At 37.8% G+C, this 22734-nt stretch overlaps 3 protein-coding genes across 5 annotated transcripts; all 3 read right to left on the bottom strand.

Annotated features, from left to right (window-relative positions):
* Positions 1 to 408: 408 nt before the first annotated feature.
* Positions 409 to 3187, bottom strand: LOC112046851 (transcription initiation factor TFIID subunit 12). Its single transcript, XM_024083672.2, has 3 exons — positions 2671 to 3187; positions 1899 to 2091; positions 409 to 591 (listed from the first exon to the last, which is right to left on the bottom strand). The coding sequence occupies exons 1-3, from the start codon at positions 2878 to 2880 to the stop codon at positions 464 to 466; spliced, it is 531 nt and encodes a 176-aa protein (XP_023939440.1). The 5' UTR covers positions 2881 to 3187; the 3' UTR covers positions 409 to 463.
* A 674-nt stretch (positions 3188 to 3861) lies between these two features.
* Positions 3862 to 18514, bottom strand: LOC112046844 (nuclear RNA export factor 2). 3 transcript variants are annotated; one of them, XM_052888364.1, is made up of 11 exons: positions 18183 to 18514; positions 13634 to 17736; positions 11486 to 11816; positions 10941 to 11058; positions 10750 to 10822; positions 9876 to 10019; positions 8665 to 8860; positions 6960 to 7159; positions 5599 to 5805; positions 4608 to 4723; positions 3862 to 4020 (listed from the first exon to the last, which is right to left on the bottom strand). In XM_052888364.1, the coding sequence occupies exons 2-11, from the start codon at positions 13634 to 13636 to the stop codon at positions 3873 to 3875; spliced, it is 1536 nt and encodes a 511-aa protein (XP_052744324.1). In that variant the 5' UTR covers positions 13637 to 17736; positions 18183 to 18514; the 3' UTR covers positions 3862 to 3872. The 3 variants fall into 3 exon arrangements, with proteins under 3 accessions (XP_052744324.1, XP_023939430.1, XP_052744325.1); XM_024083662.2 differs by lacking the exon at positions 13634 to 17736 and having other exon boundaries at positions 18183 to 18509; XM_052888365.1 differs by lacking the exons at positions 13634 to 17736; positions 18183 to 18514 and having other exon boundaries at positions 11478 to 11617.
* Positions 18515 to 21048: 2534 nt separating this feature from the next.
* On the bottom strand, positions 21049 to 22657 carry LOC112046852 (peptidyl-prolyl cis-trans isomerase FKBP2). Its single transcript, XM_024083673.2, has 2 exons — positions 22326 to 22657; positions 21049 to 22023 (listed from the first exon to the last, which is right to left on the bottom strand). Exons 1-2 carry the CDS (start codon positions 22506 to 22508, stop codon positions 21766 to 21768), a joined length of 441 nt encoding a protein of 146 aa, XP_023939441.1. The 5' UTR covers positions 22509 to 22657; the 3' UTR covers positions 21049 to 21765.
* Between the last annotated feature and the right edge of the window lie 77 nt (positions 22658 to 22734).

Here is a 22734-nt window from a genome sequence, read left to right on the forward strand (position 1 = left end):
AGCAGAAAAAAGGCTACTTTTTATACAGACACGCAGAGAATTAAGAAAATTCTCAGGTATGCACTTATGCAGGTTTCCTTACAATATTCACCATTTCCAGTTCCCCATTAATGAGTTCCTTAATTATAAAGGGTGTTTTGTTATCAATTTTAAATTATAATACTGTATGAATTTTTTTAAAAGAGCTACTGTTGAGTTTCTTGCCGCATCTTCTTAGCAGAACCTGCCTTCCAAACCGGTGGTAGAATCTTTACAAATAGTCAACTGACATTACAAAAGTGCTTGTAAATTGAGCCTACTTGAAATAATATATGAATTTTGAATAATTGCACATAATTGAAAATTTGGTGGTGCATGCTCCGGACCAGATTCGAATCAAAGACAGAGGTTCCATTGCAATAATACAAATTATTTAATTCTTAAATTGTTTATTTCACAATTTGACCATTATATTAAAATTAATCTAGTACTTTTTGAGAGTTTTCCTAATAAGTGCCATCCGAGCCTTGTGTGCCTCAGTGACTGCAGCACGTTTGTAGGGCCGCAGTTCGTCATTGCCGAAACCGGGAATCCACATATTCCATTGTCTTTCTGAAAAAGAATTATTTTTATCAATAAGTTTACTTTGTAAGGCTTACAGTCCACGAAACGGAGCGAGGCAGTAGAGCCGAGTAACAGAGAAATATTAACCAATAGGATTGCACGAAATTTCCGCTCCTCTTAAGTGGATAGGTACTTTTAGGTTATAGCTTGGCAAATTTGTAACACTCCCGATGATCCGCGCGGGCCGGGAGGGGGGTAGCAATGCCCGGCGCGTCCGAATTCATCCCGCGCAGTTTTTCCCTCTGCCTCGCGCGCACGACTTTACACCTGCGCAGTCCTTTCGTCTCCCGCGCGCACGACTTCACACACGCGCAGGCCTTACACCCCGTCGCCCGCATATCATGGGAGTGTCATCAACGAACTTGCCAAGCTATAGTTTAAAAATTCATATAAACCCGGTAAGCGGAGCGGGAAACGCTTCTGCAACTCGGGCTCCGCTGCACAGCCTCGCTCCTCTTCAGTAAACAGACACAGAACGCAACTTCGCTCCGCATTAGTCCGTTTCTCTGCTACGCTCACTCACTACACTCTGGTGGACAGGCAGCCTAATACTTAGGTTTTTTTTTAAATAATGCAATAATGTTCAATTATCATAAGTACAAGTAGGTATGCAGTGTTGTTTGCTGTAGATTTTATTGGAATGTATTGAATTAATATATTATATAACTTAGTAAATTATATAAGCTATTGTCATAACTTTAAGAGTATTTCTGATTAATTGAAGGAGAATGGAAATTTTGGTTTTATTTAAAAACTTAAATGGGACTGAGCATTCTTTGGTGTTTTATAGAGTGGCTGTTTGATCAGGTGGTTGTACTATATAATAGCTTATAATTCTGTGCTAATGTTGTTAAATAGTGAGCGAGTATAAGTAGAGTGTATCATTGTATAAAATACAACCAAAGTCAAGCAATTTTTTGTAATTTTATGAAACTCGTTAAATTGAGAGACAAAGTAGTTTACACTGTATAGAAATCAAGCTCCTATAAAAAGTTGATGCACAATCAGCAACCAAAAAATGTCCCCAATCAATGAGTGCCAAACAAAACTTCTTGGCACTCAATTCAAGTAGTTAAACTTAATCCTTGAGTTTGAGATTTTATTCAATATTGGACTATATTTAAAAGGCCTTTAGGTATAATATTCATTTCCAATAATTCTAAAACTGTCAAGGCAACATTAGACAGTTTTTAAGTGAAATTTTCTACATTATTGTGCATCCTTTTATTATAAGAGGTCAATGTGTATAATTAAAATAAAAGTTTAACGCTTCTTTATGGTCTTCTCAAACTCACCTAAATATATCTGTACATCCCTGAGCTCCACATTGGAAGCATGCCTGTGTTTGGCGAGGGTGCACGCAGCAGTCAGAGTGGTGTCAATGAAATCATCAGCCAACTGAAGCAGTGTCTCCTCCACCTCCTCATCCAACTGTACAGTGGGATCTACTTCCCTGACCAGCTCCTGAAGTCTAGGTCTTGTAAGGTACTGAAATATAAAAAAAAAACAAAAAATATTGAGTATACAGTAAGTCCGTGTTTTAATGTAAAGAATACTTTATTAACAATATAGATTAAATAAATTTTCTTTGATTTATTACAGAGAAAGCTTGTATTATTAGTTTGCTAATATGTTGCTGTAATACACAAAAATACTTTAAAATTTATGTATACAGGGTACTGGGGAGTATTTCCCATAACTTCAAGATGTTGAAGATAATTTTGACTATCCATGTAACACACCTTTATCTTGCATTTTAAAATTTAAAAGTTTGGCTACATCATGATTATAGGGATGTGTTTAAGGGATCTATTTACATTAGAAATTTACTCTGAAAATATTGATTTTCAAAGAACACATGTTCTTTGAACATCAGTTTTCACTAACAGGTTATGATTTATGAGGAAGGTGTATGTAGTTAATTTGTTATGATTTTTTTTGTCAATTTATCATGATTGTTACACAGATTAAACAAAAATAGGCAGATAGAGCAAACATCAATAGTATATTATAGGCCTGTTATGTCAACAAGTAAATTAGAATAAATATACAAGGTGAATATTTTACCTGTGAGGCCTGGTCTCCGCCTCCCTGATTTACTTTTGAACCAACCTGAGGCTGGGTGCCCATTGGACTGTGCTGGGAAGGCGAACCTTGTAATGATGCAGACTGTATTTGAGGGCTCTGAAGTGGGTTATTCACGTACTGAATGCCTTGAGAGTTCAATGATCCAAGTGTTGGCATATTGGGAGCTTGGCCTAGAGAACTATTTGACATATCAACATAAACTTGTACTTGCTTTACTGTCCTTCTTGTGATTTGTGAGCAAGAAATGCTATTAAATTATAAACTGGAAATTTACGAAAAACCACATCTATTTACTAATAGTGGTTGCAGTGGCTTGTGCCTACTGTAGAGTGTGGACTACATAAACTACACGTATTTTTTACACTTTCATTACCAGTGATCAAAATTTAAGATAACATAATTATTTAAAAATTAATGGAAGAAAACTATTTAAAATCCAAATTCATCAAAATCACGATCAAAATATTATTTATCCATTGACATTTGACCACAGATTAATAATAATCTGTGGTCAAATCATATATAAAAAGTACTCTGTGGGTCAAATGTCAATGGATGCAATTGACAAGTTGACAACTAACCACAGACGACAAATGAAGTAACAAAAGAAACTTGTTTGTTGATAATTTCTACTCTGTGTTCTGTACACAGACTATATTAGAGACAGAAAAACACAGAGTATAGGCTTGTTTGATTTTATACATTATTCAAGGAGGAATTATAATGTATAAATGTCTCTATAATGTTGCAAGCCCAAAAAATAGTTTTGATTGGGCATACTGTACACCTTTTTTGCATACAGTCTACTCTACTGTATATAGTTTGGCTAATGGAAGTTTTCGTATGTTAGGGGGAGATAATACTGTTCGTGTATTTAGGTGCGATACTAGTCCTTATGTAATTAGTCAGAGGTATAGTTTCTTGTAAATAATTATTATCCAGCGCGTTAAACGTCGTCGATCCAGTCACTTCGGGACCCCATCCTCCATCGGCTCTTTGAACCATGTGTCCAGCCCAATTCCACTTCAGCTTCGTGCCGTGACTCACTGAGCTGATTCAATTTGATTTGATCACGCAGAGAAACTCATCATCGAAAAGTTTGTGGAACCGCTTTTGTGATCATTCATTATTTAATGAAAAGTAATATAATGTAAAAATAAAACAACAAAGCAAATTTTATATTAATCTAATTCATCTTCCAAAAGGGATGACAAGTCAGAGAAATCATCATCCTCTATGAATTTGTCCGAGTGAATGGCACCACTTTTGAGATCATACGTAAATTGCTTCAGCGCCTTCTTTATGTCCCAGTCGACTTTGATGAGTCGCCTGTAAACAAAAACAGTGGAAATTAATTTCGTTCGTAACACTCCCGATGCGGGAGCGGTCCGGGGGCGTGTAGCGATGAATGAAAAACCCACGACTGCAGCACCTCACTTCTCCGCACGGATTTTCACACCCGCAGTCTTTCCCCTCGTCGCTCGCATATCATGGGAGTGTCATAAACGAACTTGCCAGACTATAGCGGACGTCTCACGTCATTCCCGTGGGAATATGGGGTTAAAATATGACCTACGTTATTTATAGATATTGTTGCTTTGCATTGGTGAATTTTTAAAATCGATTAGGTTTAGCCATGAAAGCGTAAAAAAGTTTCATGGCTAAACCTGGGTTTGATCCTTGGATGGGCTTATTGAGGTTTCCTTGGCCGTGGCTAGTTACCACCCTACTGGCAAAGCCGTAACGCAAGCGATTTAGCGGTCTGACGATGTCGTGTAGAACCTGAAATGGGTGTGGATTTTCATCCTACGCGTAACCAGTTAGCCCGCTTCCATCTTAGATTGCATCATCACTTACCATCAGGTCCGATTGCAAGGGCTAACTTGTAAAAAAAAATATTTTAAAAGGAGACTTACGCTTTCGCCTCACTTTTCTTCAGCTTGGTGTAATAGATGAATATATTGCACATAGTCTGTACATCTTCCGTGTCGGGTTCTATTAGCTTGATCTGACATATATTTCTTATTGGAAACTGAAACAATTATTTTAATATCATCATCATCATCATATCAGCCGATAGACGTCCACTGCAGTAAATAGGCCTTTCGTAGGGACTTCCAAACATCACGATCCTGAGCCGCCTGCATCCAGTGAATCCCTGCGACTCGCTTGATGTCGTCAGGTACACCTGGTGGGAGGTCGACCAACACTGCGCTTTCTAGTACGGAGTCGCCATTCCAGCATCTCGAGACCCCAACGTCCATCGGCTTTTCGAATTATGTGCGGCCCCATTGCCGCTTCAGCTTCGCGACTCGTTAAGCTATGTCGGTGATTTTGGTTCGTCTGCGGATCTCCTCATTTCCGATTCGATCACGCAGAGATACTCCTAACATTCGCGTTCCATCACCCACTGTGTGACTCTGAGCCTTCTTAAAATCATCATTCTTTATACAATAATATTTTTTGTCTCGTTATGCTATGGTGGTGACTTGTATTATTTTTGTGGATCTCCTCATTTCTGATTTTGAAAAGATTCTCCGAGCATAGCTCGCTCCATCATCCTAGTGACGAAGCCTTCTTAGTAAGCCTACGCCTAGAATGTTTGCCATATCTTTTTCTTAAAAATGACCAAACCGTCGGAGGTACGAGTAGAATAAACCATGCGCTTCTTCCAAGTAAGCCCGCTTCCATCTTAGATTGCATCATCATTTAACATCATGTGTGATCGCAGTCAAGGGCTAACGTGTCAAAGAATAAAAAATGATCACAGACTGTCAATCTAAATATAATTTTTAAAAAATCTAATTATTAAGACTGAGTAAGTGATATTAAAAGCCAGACCTTCGTTATTTAATAAAAGCTGATTCTCAAAAAAACAAGTTATCAACCAATTATTTTTATTATTACCTTAAAACTATTGCGAACAATCTCAGGCGATGCAAGTGAAGCTGAGAACATTTCGTGAACAATTACATAACTTGTCAACATATTGTTATAAGGTTTAACAGCGTAGTACAATATGAATGTCCTTCTGAAATGTATGAACCTCTCTTTGCTGAGTCTATGTGGCAACTCTTTGTACACTCCGTCTATGACGAAAACTAAACATTTCGACTGAAAAAAAAAACATAATTTGAAATAAAATCTTTTTGCTTGCCGGATATTCATTCACATTTTATGGAATATAGTTGGAATAGGTGAAATTTTAATGGGTGAAATAGATATGTATCGGATTTTTTAAACTTTCAGCGTTTCAAACGTCACAATTGGACTTTTAATTATTATTATTTTTTATTTATATATTAAACTATTACACACCATCATCCTAAAAATGGAGTTATTTCAACACCAACACCGCACATCCTCTTTATCAAATAAACTAAACAGTAGAGCTTACTGTGTTGTGGGAACAATGGAAGTGAATAAATATTATGAGAATTAATATTACTACTATAATTTGCTATATGTCACACTATGCGCGATAGTATTCCATGTTATGACTTCAATAGAACTTCTTACTGTTCTCCACAACCATGATTTACTTCATCGGATTAGGAAATATCCAATAACTAAACTTACGTCGCTGTGAAAACGTAATGTTGCAATACGGATAGTGCTCAAGTCGTGCTCAGTGAGCGGCAGACAATACAATACGGTGATCAACTCAGTTTGGTTGTAGTAGAAGCTCTTATTCTTCTCCAAGACCATGATTCGCTTCATAGGGTTAGGAAATAACTAAACTTACGTCATGTTGCAATACGTCGATGCGGAAAGTGCCTAAGTCGTACTCCGTCGGCGGCAGACAATTCAAAACGGTGTTCAACTCAGTTTGGTTGTAGTAGAACTTCTTATTCTTCTCCAAGACCATGATTCGCTTCATAGGGTTAGACCTTGTCCAGAAGGGGCGAATTCGTTGCGAATCGTATCGCACGAATTCATACGCGCGTTGTCGAAGTACTAGACATCAATACATCGCGTGCACAAGCATCGCGCGAATTTAAAATACGCGCGTAAATCGCGTGCAATACGCCAGACTCTCGACTCGCGCGTGATTCGCGCGTATTTTGCGAGAGACGAGATACTAGGGACGCTTTGTTGCGTCTATTTAACTTGTCTAGTTCAACTCCATGTTTCATACTGAATTCCTCTCCAAATGCTCGCGCGTTGGTACGCGCCTTGTGGACGCAACGGTTGCGGGTAATACGCGCGAGAGAATCGCGGCGAATTCGCCCTTCCTGGACTGAGCCTTAGGAAATAACTAAACTTACGTCGTGTTGCAATACGTCGATGCGGAAAGTGCTCAAGTCGTGCTCAGTCGGCGGCAGACAGTTCAAAACGGTGATCACCGCCTGTTGACTGTGGTAGGATCTCTTCTTATTCTTCTCCACGTACATGGCGCGCTTCACGGGATTGATGAAGTTCCGCGAATGCCTCGCGTATGGATCTTTTAATATATCTTCCGCTGTTTCTAAAACACAATTTTTGTGAAGTGAAAATTCTAAAGCTATTTAGAAAACCTTTAAGTGTTGCAAATTTTTTAAGTCGGTTGATTTTTTGACGACCTCCGTGGCGCAGTGGTATGCGCGGTGGATTTACAAGACGGAGGTCCTGGGTTTGATCCCCGGCTGGGCCGATTGAGATTTTCTTAATTGGTCCAGGTCTGGCTGGTGGGAGGCTTCGGCCGTGGCTAGTTACCACACTACCGACAAAGACGTACCGCCAAGCGATTTAGCGTTCCGATACGATGTCGTGTAGAAACCGAAAAGGGGTGTGGATTTTCATCCTCCTCCTAACAAGTTAGCCCGCTTCCATCTTAGACTGCATCATCGCTTACAATCAGGTGAGATTGTAGTCAAGGGCTAACTTGTAAAGAATAAAAAAAAAAGAAAAATGGCGTGTCGCTCAGCAATGTCGGATCGCTTCGGTTCATGTATTTTGGGTGAACAACTTCACCAAATCCGCGAATGTTTTTGTTACTTGGAGTACCAAATCACACATCTGTGGTGCTAGCCCAATGCGGATTGACAGACTTCACACACGCAGAGAATTAAGAAAATTCTCTGTTATGCAGATTTCCTCACGATGTTTTTCCTTCACCGTTTGAGACACGTGATATTTAATTGTTTAACCTTTCTACTTTAACTCAGCATGCATTATGATATTAGACTACATGACGCCTCGCGGTTTCACCCGCGTGGTTCCCGTTCCCGTAGGAATACGGGGATAATATAGCCTATAGCCTTCCTCGATAAATGGGCTATCTAGCACTGAAAGAATTTTTCAAATCGGACCAGTACTTCCTGAGATTAGCGCGTTCAATCAAACAAACAAACTCTTTAGCTTTATAATATATGTATAGATAAGTCCACAATTTGGCACATAGGTAACTAAATATTTTTTTTTAATTTTCATTACTTTAACCCCAGATAACTAAACATTCGTCAATGCGACGACGATTACCTTCCTAATTCGTGCAAATGATTCATCAGGTGATCCGATTGCTATCACAAGATTAATAAAAAGTGACCTACGGCTGTATCGTAGTCTGCTTGACAAAAGTTTAGTTATTAAGTATTTATACGAGAGCCGTGGTAGCCCAGTGGATATGACCTCTGCCTCCGATTTCGGGTGTGGGTTCGAATCCGGTCCGGGGCACGCACCTCCAACTTTTCAGTTGTGTGCATTTTAAGAAATTAAATATCACGCGTCTCAATCGGTGAAGGAAAACATCGTGAGGAAACCTGCATACCAGAGAATTATCTTAATTCTCTACGTGTGAAGTCTGCCAATCCGCATTGGGCCCAGCGTGGTTGACTATTGGTCTAACCCCTCTCATTCTGAGAGGAGACTCGAGCTCAGCTGAGCCGAATATGGGTTGATGACGACGATACGAATATAGTTTAGTTATTTGGGGTTAAGATGAGCGATATTTAGTCTTACAAACACTAAGTATATATAATTAAGTTAACTTACCTTTAAAATCAGTAGTAATTGTGAAATTGGCATGTGGAACATAGAAATTCTCGAGCTTTAAGCGATTTGTATCGTAATGGCCAAAGTAGAGTGTTACAAACTTTTCTATGACCAATTTAGTTTTGTTACCCAGATCGTTGACATGGTGTTTGAAGAATGGCATCTTTACACCATGGTTATTTAAGGGCACCCCATCCTAAAACCATAGAAAAGACATTTATTATTTTATTTTTGGGAAATATCTTAGTTTATTTAAATTATCCTATTGGGAGATATAAGTTTATTGTACCCAATACCTCTGACTATGTATCTCTTCCTTCCAACTTAAGACTGTACCATCACTTGACATCAGCCCCCTTAGCCAAGTGGCACGTTCTCTTTCTACGATCGCTAACGCTTTGGAAACTAGAAAAATGTATGGGAATGACAGATCTTGATCACGTGACCTGTCGATAGCAAATGTCATTCCCATACATCTTTCTAGTTCTCGATTCGTTAGCGATCATATAAAGAGAATCGACTATAATATCTATATCTACTACTATCGAGAATAGCCACTTGGCTAGGGGGGCTGGTGAGATTGCAAGTAAGTACTACCTTGTCATTGAATAAAATAATTAAAATAATATTTGCAACATAAAAATGGAACCGACTTCAAAGACGTATTTCAGTTATTTTAATTTATCCCAAAATTCGTCGTTATCAACCCATATACGGCTCACTGCTGAGCTCGAGTCTCCTCTCAGAATGAGAGGGGTTAGGCCAATAGTCCACCACGCTGACCCAATGCGGATTGGCAGACTTCACATACGCAGAGAAATAAGAAATTCTCTGGTATGCAGGTTTCCTCACGATGTTTTCCTTCACCGATTGAGACACGTGATATTTATTTCCATAAAATGCACACAACTGAAAAGTTGGAAGTGCATGCCCCGGACCGGATTCGAACCCACACCCTCCGAAATCGGAGGCAGAGGTCATATCCACTGGGCTACCACGGCTCTTCCGTGGTAGCCCAGTAGATCCCAAAATTAATAAACCGATTTTTATGAAAATTTAATGAAATCAATCTGAAAGTATACTCTTTCGAACAAAAAAAAATAATTTTCATAATTGGTTAATAATAATAAGGTCAAAGTTATAAGGTAACAAAAAAAAAAAAAAAATCCTCCTTTTTTGGAAGTCGGTTAAAAATATATCATACTAATTACCAATTCAGTCAACCTGGGAAACTTCTGTGATATTTGTCTTATATATGTGACAGCGTCCAAAATGTCTCCACATAATGGATTTCCTTCGACCCACAGTTTCTCAATTTTACTGCTTATCCTTTGTAACTCGGCTAATGATGGAATCTGTTGAGTATATACAAATATATTAGGAAATAGGTATATATATATAATTACTAGCGGACCCGGTCAAGCTTCACTTTGACTCATTCCCTACCCCTATCATACTTTACCCTACAACTACCAAACCCTACTTTGGAAGACATCTGCAAATTGGTTTGTAACTAACCAGCAATTACATCATGACCTACATATAAGATCTGTATAAGAAGAAATTACACACTCTATGAAAGGCTACAAGAAGCGCCTAGATAACCATCCAAACATACTTGCAACACAATTAATGAAGAATGAGTCTGAATTTAAAAGACTAAAAAGAAAAGCTCCTGCCGACCTTTAATAAATAAAATTATACATAGGGCTCATGTCACTGGATGTGACGCCCTCCAAGTCATGACAACATACAGACCATTTGCTGAATGTTTCCTTAATAACAGATAGCAAAGAATAAAATCAAAAAAAAAAAAACAAAAATCTTTGGAAAATTTCCAATTTTTAGCTTTCTACCCATCAATATCCTATAATCCTATATGCACACCAGCAACCAAAAAACACTCAATGAGAGCCAAACACAAATTCTCGGCACTCAATTCAAGTAATCACATTTGCTAATCCAAAGCAAAATAGGCCAGTTTTTAAGTGAAAATTTCTACATGACTGTGCGTCCTTTTATTATAAGAGGTCAATGCAAATACCCAATGAACATAGAAATTGTCTATTTTGATTCACTACTTACATTATTATTACTTAAGTTGACGCCAATCAGATCACCTTTGATGAAAAAATTCAATATTTCTGATGGTACTTGGCTGAAACAGTAATATAACAATAATGAAACTGTTCAACTTGTCAATTTATGGGATTAAATAACAATTTAAATCAACATGATTTGAACGCAATCTCTAAGCATATAATAAGTACCCATACCTCAAATTGTTAGAAGATAAATTCAAAATTCTTGTTTCTTTACCCATTCTGAGCATGAGGATTTTGAAATGTGCCAGCAAAACCAGTTTGTGGAAATGGATTTTCCTTTCATGAAGTACTGAAATGGAAAACGTTTATCATAAGTCTCCAAGTTAAAATACTCATTTAATAATTGCATACTTATACACTTGTGAATTTTTGGTATGATTAAATTCTGGATCTGTTTTCTTTACAAGTTATGTATCTTGTATTCTTATAGACTACTATAGCTTGGAAACTTCGTTTGTAACATTCTTGATGGTGCGCGCGGGCTGGGGGGAGTGTAGCAATGAATGAAAACCTACAACTTATGCACATCACTTCCCCGCACGCACGATTTCACACCCGCGCAGTCTTTCCCCTCGTCGCCCGCATATCATGGGTGAGTCATCAACAAACTTGCCAGACTATAGATACAGAATCCACAGTAATAATCCCTTCAATATTGTTATAACACGATTTCAACTATTCAAATGCTTACATGCTACATTTACTTACATGCTTACCTGGATCATTGCAAAAGTTTGTCAAATTCAATTCTCTATGTTCATTGAATCGTTGGTTAATAATTTTTGTGACAACTTCATCAATTGTAATTTTATCACCAAAACACTCTGTAGTAGTTTTGTCATTTAATAATATATCCAAACTGAACATGTTTCTGTTGTATTGAAACATGAAATCCATCTTCATTACCTTCAGCACCAATGTCAGACTGTCTGTATAGAAGGATGTGACTAAATTGCTCGCCACAAAGTTGTGGGGTATGAACATTAGTCCAAAGTATTCATACAATGTCTCAAACAGTTCTACATTGCCTTCTGGCCACCTGCAAACCTGAAATGGTTAAGTAATACATAAAAATTATTTTAAATCCAAGCGACTCCGGCTGTAGTGCCAAATTATGTGTACAGCAAGATCGTCTGCAAAGGCTAAGATGGACTCAGTGAGACGAATCTCTTAGCATTCCATGGATTCACCATGCAGGTGCTGGTACTTATTGTTAATTTTAAACTGATAGCCCCATTTCTTTTTGCAACAGATTAATTTGTCTATTAGAATAATAATAACTATATTGAAAACTATTGATGATAAGGGTTTTGTGTATTCCTTGTTTACTGCTATGGCAAATTTCAACTAATAATAATAATAATAATAGTAAAAGACTTTATTCAGAGTTTGTATATACATTCTGTTTGTTTCCTAGGACACAGGCCTCCTCCAAACTTTTCCACAACTCCTGATTCCTTGTAGATTATAAGGCTGAGAAAGTTGTATGTAAGGCGAAAATCGTCAGATTATGCTGTACCAAGCGAAATGGGTTCTCTAGGACTAACCAGCAGACAACAATTTGTCTCTCATACTTTCTGGCTACTCAAACTAGAGGCCCAGGTTAGTGAGTCGCCTCCACATACTGCCCCGGCTGCAGCAGCGCCCTCGTATGCGACAGCGCTCAAATCTAAAGGAAAATTTGCAACGGTTTCCATCCCGCAGGAGCAAGGCCCCGTGCTTGCGTTCTACCCAGCTGCTGAAAGCGTAGACACATTCAAGACAGCGGAGGACACGAAAGCGGAACTGAAGAGAGTGGTGGACCCACGCGCTCTGGACGTGCAAATTACTAAGGTCCGAAAGGTCGGGAACGCGGGAGTTATTGTCCAGACAACAACTCAGGAGTCTGCTGTTCGCCTACGCAGCGCAGCCCCCCCCACGTTGCGTGTCACGGAGCCGAAGCGAAACCAACCTCGGGTCTGTATTCGAGGCGTTGATGGGGACCCGTCGGCCGAAGCGTTTCTGGAGTCTCTGCACGACCAAAACCTGCGGGGTTCGCAATGGACGCCAGAGAGACTGAGGGCCCAAGCAAAAGTCTACAAGAGGCGCGGTCGTGACAGCACAACTAACATAATTTTGGAATGTACGCCCGCGCTCAGGGAGGCGCTACTTAAAAAGGAGCGCCTGTTTATTGGCTGGCAAGCGGTCGACGTAATGGACTATTTGCAAGTTACGTGCTGCTCCAAGTGCCAAATGTACGGGCACCCTGAGAAGTACTGCAGAGCGAAGGAAGACACCTGCGGAAAATGTGGACAAACCGGGCACCGTAAGGAATCCTGCAAATCCAAGGTGGCTAATTGCGCTACCTGCCACAGGTTTGGCCGGGACAGCGCCGGCCTCCACCCAACTGCTTCTAGGGACTGCCCGGCGAGACAGTATGCGGAGCAACGGGCTGTCCAATCAATTGATTACGGCCAGCTCTAGTGGTCCCACAACCCTGAAGATCGGCTACCTAAACTTAAACGGCGTGGTGCTCGCCAAGAGCGAGTGGATCCAGTAAGATCAGGAATTCATAAGCTCGGGTATCAACTATGGTTAGTTTTTTTTTTTATCTTTTCCACAACGTCGCTCACGTCGGTAGGACCTACCACCTTTACCTACTGAAAGGCCCACCCTACACGTGTCCCCTGGGTGGTGCTAAACGAGCGACAACGCCGAGTCACAGGCGGCGGTTAAATAACCTGTCCGTGGCTACCACAAGCCCTGAGGACTTAAATACCCTCAAAAAATGTGGCAGTAGTGCCTTGGGAAAGTGCTACTGGTGTTCTTCCCAACCCCCCTTTTATTATGAAATGTCTTGCAATAAGGAAAGTGATTTGTCATACCATCCGGCTAACCCCCGGCGCTCTCTGGTATCCGGGCTAGAGAGTGTGAAATCTGTTACCGAAGACACCACTGGAGTGAGTAACCAGGCTCCAGTGCATGTTAATGTTACTGGAAAGAAACTAATTCAGCAGGCTTTTCATCCCAGCCTATTTGTGAGAACAAGAAGCATGTCTACAGGTAGTGCACCATGCTTTAGTAATACAAAACCACCTATAGATCTCACTGAACACAACAACAAGGAACCCCAAACACACACATCTGTTCAACGCCCTGAGTGGCAGAGGGTACCTACAATCAGAAACCCAAAACGAAAGATTATGTCTGCCACACCATCACCAAAAGGGAACATGCCAGTGTCAAACCAATTCGGATCATTGGATATTGATGTAGATGATTCTGAAACCCTACCTACAAACAATAAACAGCATGTATTCAAACCTCCCCCCATCATGCTATATGGCATTGAAGATGTTGCAAAACTGACAGAACTAATCAGATCAAAATTAGATAAAGAAGAGTTCACCATCAAAATTGTTACCCGAAACCAATTAAGACTTAGTTGTCCGACTATAGAGTCTTATCACTGCCTTATGAAAATAGTAAGAGAAAACAATCTGATTGGACACACCTTTTCTAGAAAGGATACAAGACCTTACAGAATTGTAATTAAGAAGCTCCATCCAAGTACACCTAAAGAGGCAATACAAGAAGCTATAGAGCAGTCCGGAAACACAGTTCGTGGTGAAATAATAAATGCTCGATATGGACCTAATAAAATACCACTATCGACATTCTTTGTAAACCTAGACCCACATCCAAACAATACAGAGGTTAAGAAAATTACCCATATATTCAATACAAAGGTCATTATTGAAGATCCAATAAGAAAGGCAAATGTGCCCCAATGCAAAAGGTGTCAGCAATATGGCCACACTAAGAATAACTGTCTTAGGCCATATAGATGTGTAAAATGTGCAGAGAGCCATAACACAGTAGACTGCCCAAAAAAAGACCGGAATACCCCAGCAAAGTGTTGCCTCTGTTTAGGTAATCACCCAGCAAACTACAAAGGCTGTGAAGTTTATGTAGAAATCAACAAAAGAAAAAGAAATACTTCACGAAGAGATTATATAAAACCAAGAAAACAAACAGAGGATAAAGACCAACAACAAAGCACTGGAAAACAAGAAAATATACAAAAATTAGATAGACCCTTCGCATCAAAGGAGAAGGAACACGCATATACTAGACAACACTCCTCAAGCCAGTTTAATACTAGGACATATGCAGAAGTCGCTAAAATTCAGAACAAAGATGAAACTACAACAGAATCTAAGCTAGAAATACTACTCACAAAACAAGCTGAAAAGCTAGACAAATTAATAGACCAAATGTCAATAATGATGAACTTATTGACCACAGTAATACAAAAGATAATCTAATGGCTACTCTAAGATTGGCAACATGGAACGTTAATGGTCTGATTGGACATAAGAGTGACGTCGAACTACTATTGAAAATCCACAAAATAGACGTACTACTGGTGTCAGAATCTCATCTTACTACCAACCACAATTTTGCTATAAAAGACTATATAACATACACAACACCCCATCCTGATGGAACTGCCCATGCTGGAACAGCAGTAATTGTAAGGAAAGCTTTGAAACATGATGTCCTTGAAGACTACAAAACACCTCACTTACAAGCTACAACCATTGTATTGTACGATAATCATGGGTCTCTTACTCTCTCAGCTGTTTACTGCCCCCCAAAACCAAACCCAAAGGAAACTCACTTCACAGAATATTTTAAAACTCTTGGAAATAGATACATCTGTGGTGGTGACTGGAATGCCAAAAACGTGCAATGGGGATCACGACTAACTCTACCTCGAGGCAGAGAACTTAATTCAAGTATAATCAAAAATAACCTCAGTATTTTAAGTACAGGTGAACCAACTTACTGGCCTACAGATCCCAATAAATTACCGGACCTCTTAGACTTCTATATATATAAAGGGCTATCAAACTTGTATATAAGTATAGATAGTTGCTATGATAGTTGCTCAGACCATACACCAGTACTAAGTACGGTTAGTACATCAATAATTTCAAGACCCGCCAAAGAATGTCTATACAACAAACAAACTGATTGGTCAGCATTCAGAAAATATATTGATACTAATCTATCGCTAAAAGTTCCACTCAAAACGAATGACGACATTGATGAAGCAGCAGAAACCATAACAAACATGATACAAACTGCAGCATGGATTTCTACACCGGATATAAGATACACGCCAGGTAGTAACAACTTACCCATGGATATCAAAAATAAGGTACTAGAGAAAAGGAGGCTCAGAAGAGTTTGGCATACTAGTCGTCATCCGTTGGACAAAAAGGCGCTAAACCTGGCAGCAGCGGAACTTACATCCTATTTAAAAGACGTAGAAAATGACACATTGAAACATAAACTGATTAATCTGTCTGCGTCGAAAAACAATGAATATTCATTGTATAGAGCCGTAAAGACTAACAAAGCTTCGCCTGTAACCATAAAACACCCACTAAAACTAGATAATGGTACTTGGGCCAGGAAAGATAATGAACGTGCGGAAGCCTTTGCCAAGTTTCTAAGTGAAGTTTTTACTTCAAATAACGGCGACCCAGACACTGATAGAGAAGTCGCAGAGTTTCTGGATAGCGACCTTCAACTAAGCTTACCAATAAAAAGCTGCACCCCCAGAGAGGTCTGGAGAGTAATAAAAGAACTTGAACTTCACAAAGCTCCAGGATTCTGTTTAATAACGGCAGAGGTCTTACTACAACTTCCAAGAAAAGCGATTGTCTTTGTGACTCAGCTTTTTAATGGCATCTTGAGAACATCCCACTACCCGTCTATTTGGAAAATTTCGGAAATTATTATGATACCGAAACCTGGGAAGCCACCGCATTTAGTCACATCTTATAGACCAATAAGCCTACTACCAACATTGTCCAAGGTATTTGAAAAAATAACTCTGTCCAGACTCAAAACCATTCTTCATGAAAGGGAAATTATTCCCCAGCATCAATTTGGATTCCGAAGCCGACACTCCACTGTGGAACAGGTACACAGAATAGTCAAACAAATTAGAGAAGCCCTAGAAAGTAAACAATATTGCTCTGCTGTTTTTTTGGATGTTCAACAGGCTTTTGATAAGGTCTGGCACAATGGATTGCTCTTTAAAGCCAAACATTGCCTCCCACACAACTTCTTCATGTTACTGAAGTCATATGTCAATCAAAGAATATTTCGAGTGAAAATCAATGACGCGTATTCGAACTTCCATGACATTCAAGCAGGTGTTCCCCAGGGTTCCGTTTTGGGTCCCACACTCTATTTATTATACACTGCAGATATTCCTATCTCAAACAGCGTACTCACCGCTACATTTGCTGATGATACAGCTGTATTGTGTAATAACAAAGACGCAAATATGGCTTCAAATATTCTACAAGTACACCTGAACAAGATAAATTCATGGATGATTAAATGGCGTATCAAAGCTAGTTCCACGAAGTCAACACATGTGACATTTGGACGAATGGACGAATGTACTCCTGTTAAACTGGGACTTGATATTATCCCCCACAGTTACACCGCAAAATATCTTGGGATACACCTAGACAAAAAACAAACATGGAGAACGCATATAGTAAAAAAACGCGATGAACTAAATCAAACCTTCAGAAAACTTAACTGGCTTATGGGAAGGCATTCGCATGTCTCACTCAGTAATAAATTGCTCATTTATAAAACAGTAATAAAACCAGTGTGGACCTACGGCATTGAACTGTGGGGCACAGCCAAAAACTCAAACTTGGAAATATTACAAAGATTTCAGAATAAAGTTTTAAAAACCATCACAAATGCTCCATGGTTCACTAAGATATCGGAACTACATGAGTATCTTGACATAAAAACAGTAAAAGAAGAGGTTGAACTCAGATCAATGTGCTATAAAAATCGCATAAACACCCATGAAAATAAACTCGCTACTGCCCTCGGTCATCCAATAGATGTTAGAAGGCTAAAGCGCGCCTACATATGGGATCTCCTGTAAAAAAAAAAAAAAACCAAAAATAATAAGAATGTACAAATGTACAAATGAAATACAAAAAATTAACAAATAAAATAAATTAGCATGGCCTTCAATGGAAGGTCAGCTACACATGCCATGTAGTACCCACAAACAATTTGCTTAAAGCTGTTGCAGCAGATTGCACAATAGTAATAAATTTAAAAAAAAAAAAAAAAAATACTTTCTGGCTCTCTTTTCTATTATGATATTCCCGTTCCAACAGTAAATGAATTTTTCAAATTGGTTCAGTAGTTTCAGAGCCTTTTTTTCGTAAGTGCTGATGGCTCCATGTGGGATGGGACCACTACGGCGACACCAAGGGGTTTGGGCGAGCGCCGAAGCATTGCCTGATGAGACCGAGGCTATTCAATGCAAACAAACAAACAATCCTCTTTCTAATTAGTCTAAGGTTATGTACTCACCAAAATTTTATGCAATGAATGCTTTACCGTTTCATCCTCTGTAGCCAGACTGTTTTCAATATCTTCTACAATTTCTGGAGTAGAAGTCATTCTATTCAGAAGAAACCTTCTATATTTATCAAACATTTTAAGACACAGCTATTGTTCGACTAATTTAATACCGATAGAATATAACAAAATCTTTAATTTTTCATATACCTACAGTAAATACACACTCTCACTCAGAAATAATGAATAATTATTCATTAAATTTAAAAATAGAAAATTTCGGCTTTTTGTTTTGTAATTTGTTGGTGAAGCGAATAAATAATCACAAACAAGGAACATATATCACAAACCGCACAAACGTCAAATGAAGATAACCAAGGAACATATTTACTCAGAAGATAACCCATACGAATACGTCTCAGACTAATTAGATAAAGACCTGCCTCGCAAGACATTATTTTTCTGTCAAAGTATATGATCAACGATCTTATGCGATTATAAACACTGTCTCTATAGAATCGATGTTTCATAGTTTACAATCGTGTCCGTCGGTTAAAAACCTCTGTTAAATAACCTTTTTGTGTAGTTAAATGGTGTAAAAAACGAACAAAAACTGCTAGTTTAGTATATGATATGTATGAAATCTAAGCTCGTTTTCCTTAGAAAATGGCAGAAAATATTGTTCGTGAATTTGAGTGCGATACTAGTCCTTATGTATTTTGTCTGAGGAATACGTAGTATCTAATAATCTGTGCCATCCAAAGACAAAGAGTATAATAAGTATATAAAGAGAGTTGAGGTTGGCAATTGTCAATTGGCATCACATCAAAAACGTCAAATGAAGATTGGCTGGCATGGTACATAGAGGAATTAGAAAATTTAAATGGTCTAAGACTAACTCTGTTAAACTATACCTCCCTGCCAAATTTCAAGTTTGTAGCATAAAAAATTAAGGACTTTCATACAAACTTGTGAGAGCTTCTAGACCTCTTTAATCCGGCCTTATCGCAAAATCCATTATTAGCAGATACCTACTAACTATGGACTACCACCCTGCCAATCTTTGTACGTCAAGCGGTTTCGAAATTTCGTGAGAATGACCTTTCACATTTGTATACAACCCGCGGCACGTAACTTTAGCGCTGACCGTTTATGCGCAAAAGTCTAAAATACGGTATCGGAGGGGGGCTGCAGGTATGAAGGGCGGGCGTGCGTAGCGTCCGTAGCGGTGATTGGCTCTCTAGTCGTATTCGGTCCCCGGCACTGATACGACGCTCCGCGAACTCCCAGTGTACAGTCGCGTTCTGAATTGTTTTGTTATTGCTATTAATTTTTATTGTTGGTTTTCGTTAAGTTTATTTGTTAAATATATATATTTTAGTTTGTTTGAGACTTTACAGTGAATATGTCTAGAAGAAATACTGTTTTGAGAAGACAGGCACGGAAAATGGTGCATGACGTGCATTGTTTTTTAAAAAGAGAATCTTCTGAATTAATATATTGTTTAAAACAGCTCAAAAGTGAGATTGGCGAAGCTACGAGTATTTAGAACTTACATATCTAGACTTACATTTATATGAATTAAAAAATTATAATTGCAATAATGTTTTTATTTTTTACATTCTATATACTTGTTAAAAAAACGATGTCTTTGAAAATATTTGGAAATTTGAACTATAAACTACTCGTATAACACCTACACTGTGAACTTTGTAATATAGAAGTAATAACCACAATATTTTATTTAATAAGTATAATATAATTATGCGTGCGTGACAGTACCTATGCACAGCTATACCCCACATTTCGTTTATAGCTAGACTTACTACTTAACATAAACATTAAAATAATTTACTTATTAATTAATAAACGTAATAATTGTATTGTGTGCGCGACAGTACCGATGCGCAGCTATCCCCACCGTGTTTCGCTCAGCGCTAAAGTTACGTGCCGCGGGTTATACTAGGAAGACTAGTCGACAATTGAACATTATTTTCCCCGTTTTGGCCACATTTTTGATCGGTGCTTTGCTCCTATTGGTCATAGCGTGATGTTCCTCGATAAATGGGCTTTTCAACACAAAAAAAATATATTTCAATTTTAATCATTAGTCCGTCAGTAGGTAAGGCAGAAGTACAAAATTGCCTCTATCAGGTGAGCAAATGACGTCACGTACAATATCGCGACCGTTAGTGGGAGTCGATATTTATGCGAACTTTGAATGCATGTAAAATCATAACTATTTGGTATTTTTAAATAAAACAAAAACTAGGGTATCTGTATATATAAAAGCTCTAATGTAACAAAGTTTCGAATTATTTTGCGTACCTAGTAACATTATTCATTCAATGGCTGAAAATATTTGCGAAAGTAAGTATCCTGTTGGTCTGTTACCTTTCACGGCTAAACGGCTGAACCGATTAAGATGAATTTTGGTGTAATTGCAAATGGGACTTTGGAACAAAAGATAGGGTACTTTTGTACCTAATATAAAAATCGAAGGGGTTAAAAGTTTGTATGGAAAGTCCTTCATTTTTAGTTTTAAAAATTTCTTCATGAATCATAAAAAAATACGAAATATGTGTTTCTTTATAATATGAAGATAATATGCCAAAGCAGGCATGTATATCTCACTGCTCTTAGTAACCAACTTCAAAAAAAGGAGGTCCTCAATTTGATACATGTTTTTTAAATGTTTGTTACCTCATAAAGAACTTGAAAGAGTATACTTCCAAATTGGTCCCACTTCATTTTTATAGAAATTGGTTTAAATGGTGTGTTAAAATCAAAATAACTGAAATATATCTTTAAAGTTGGGTCCATATTTATGATATAAAAGATTATATACATTATTAATGTACCGTGTAAAACAAAAATACATTTTATTAGTAATTTATTTTAAAAACATTACATTAAACTTATACATACAAAATGCTTTCAGAGATCTTATAGCTAGCACAATGACAAAGCTTTCTCATCATATTGCATATTCAGATGGTTAATTTTATCTAACACCAATAATAATAGTTCACATCAATTTAGCATGATATTTCAGTGTAAATAGATTAAGTGTTATGTTAAATCTGCAATATTTTGTGTCTGTGTCAGTGTAATTACTAATTAATATACAAAATCTACACTGAATACTAATATTATAAAAGCAAAAGTAATTGTCTGTCTGTCACCTTTTCACAGCTAAACAGATGAACCAATCAAGATTAATTTTGGTATAATGGTGAATGACCTTTGGTATAATGATGAAGGACCTTGGAGCAAAACATAGAGTACTTTTTAACCCTAAAAAAAATAGCAGCAGGTGAAATAGAGGTTGAAAGTTTGTACGGAAATCCTGGATTTTTAGTTACAGTTTGTTCATAAATTGTTGTAAAAATTTGTTCATAAATCATAGAAAAAATACAAAAATATAATGTGATTCAAGAATTTTTAGTACCCTCAAGTGGTGAAATACGGGTTGTAAATTTGATTTCCACACGGACAAAATCGCGGTCATCCGCTAGTAACAATATAAAGTATGTGTAAACTGGTATGTTGATAGTTAAATGTATGGAATGTTTATAACTTAGTTATTATCAAGTTAAAGTTCATCTTTTCTCTCGATTTTCACAAGATCAACCATAAAAGTTAAAGTTGCAGACTTTGGTATCTTTGGTGGTGCACCCGCTTCTCCATAGGCAAGTTCAGGTGGAATAACTAGCTTTCTCTGTTCACCTTCACACATTCCAATGAGTCCTTGATCCCATCCTTTGATGACCTGTCCAGACCCAAGAGTGAAGGTTAGGGGATTTCCTCTAGGAATTGAACTGTCAAACTCTGTGCCATCTTCTAACGTGCCCTGAAAAGTAAATTACGTGTTGCAGTTTTGTTTAATAAGTAGGTACACATGTGGATACATGAGGCAAAGGTATATGTAGCAGCCTTTATGTTTTAAGCTATAAATAACATATTTTCGGATGTTAGCAACTTATGGATGAGTAACCCTAACAGCACTTTGACGAAATACTTAAATGAAGAGACATTAACAAATATTTACGATACCAATGCTAGCGGAAACTTACTAAAGTGAAGTAGAACAATAATAGCACTAATAAACTAATAATGCATAAAATATAAAACCTCATAATGACTAACTCTTACCGTATAATGCATGTGAAGAAAATCTCCTTTTTTACTTTTAATAGGACATTCAGAAGGTCTCTTTTTTATTCCAATTTGCAATTTTTTCGGCGACGAATTAGCTATTACGACATGTTGGACGACGCTCATTAAAACCAATAGAAATATAGCTATTTTACACAGATTTAGAAAAGAATATTGCATCGTGATTTTTATTAAATATAAAAATGCTGGATTTATTTTCTAGTTGATTAAAAAATAAAATTTGTAAGAGATAAAATAATAATTTTATCAAATTCAAATTGAAATTATCATTATCAATGTCACAGAACAGACCATAGATTAATAAAAATACAAAACATTACACAGATCCACGGTCCACGTCAGTCGTTACAGACGACAAATCACAAAGTACGGTTTGCTGCTCTGA

Source organism: Bicyclus anynana, chromosome 22 (genome assembly GCF_947172395.1).
Source record: "Bicyclus anynana chromosome 22, ilBicAnyn1.1, whole genome shotgun sequence".
Classification (NCBI taxonomy): Eukaryota; Metazoa; Arthropoda; class Insecta; order Lepidoptera; family Nymphalidae; genus Bicyclus; species Bicyclus anynana.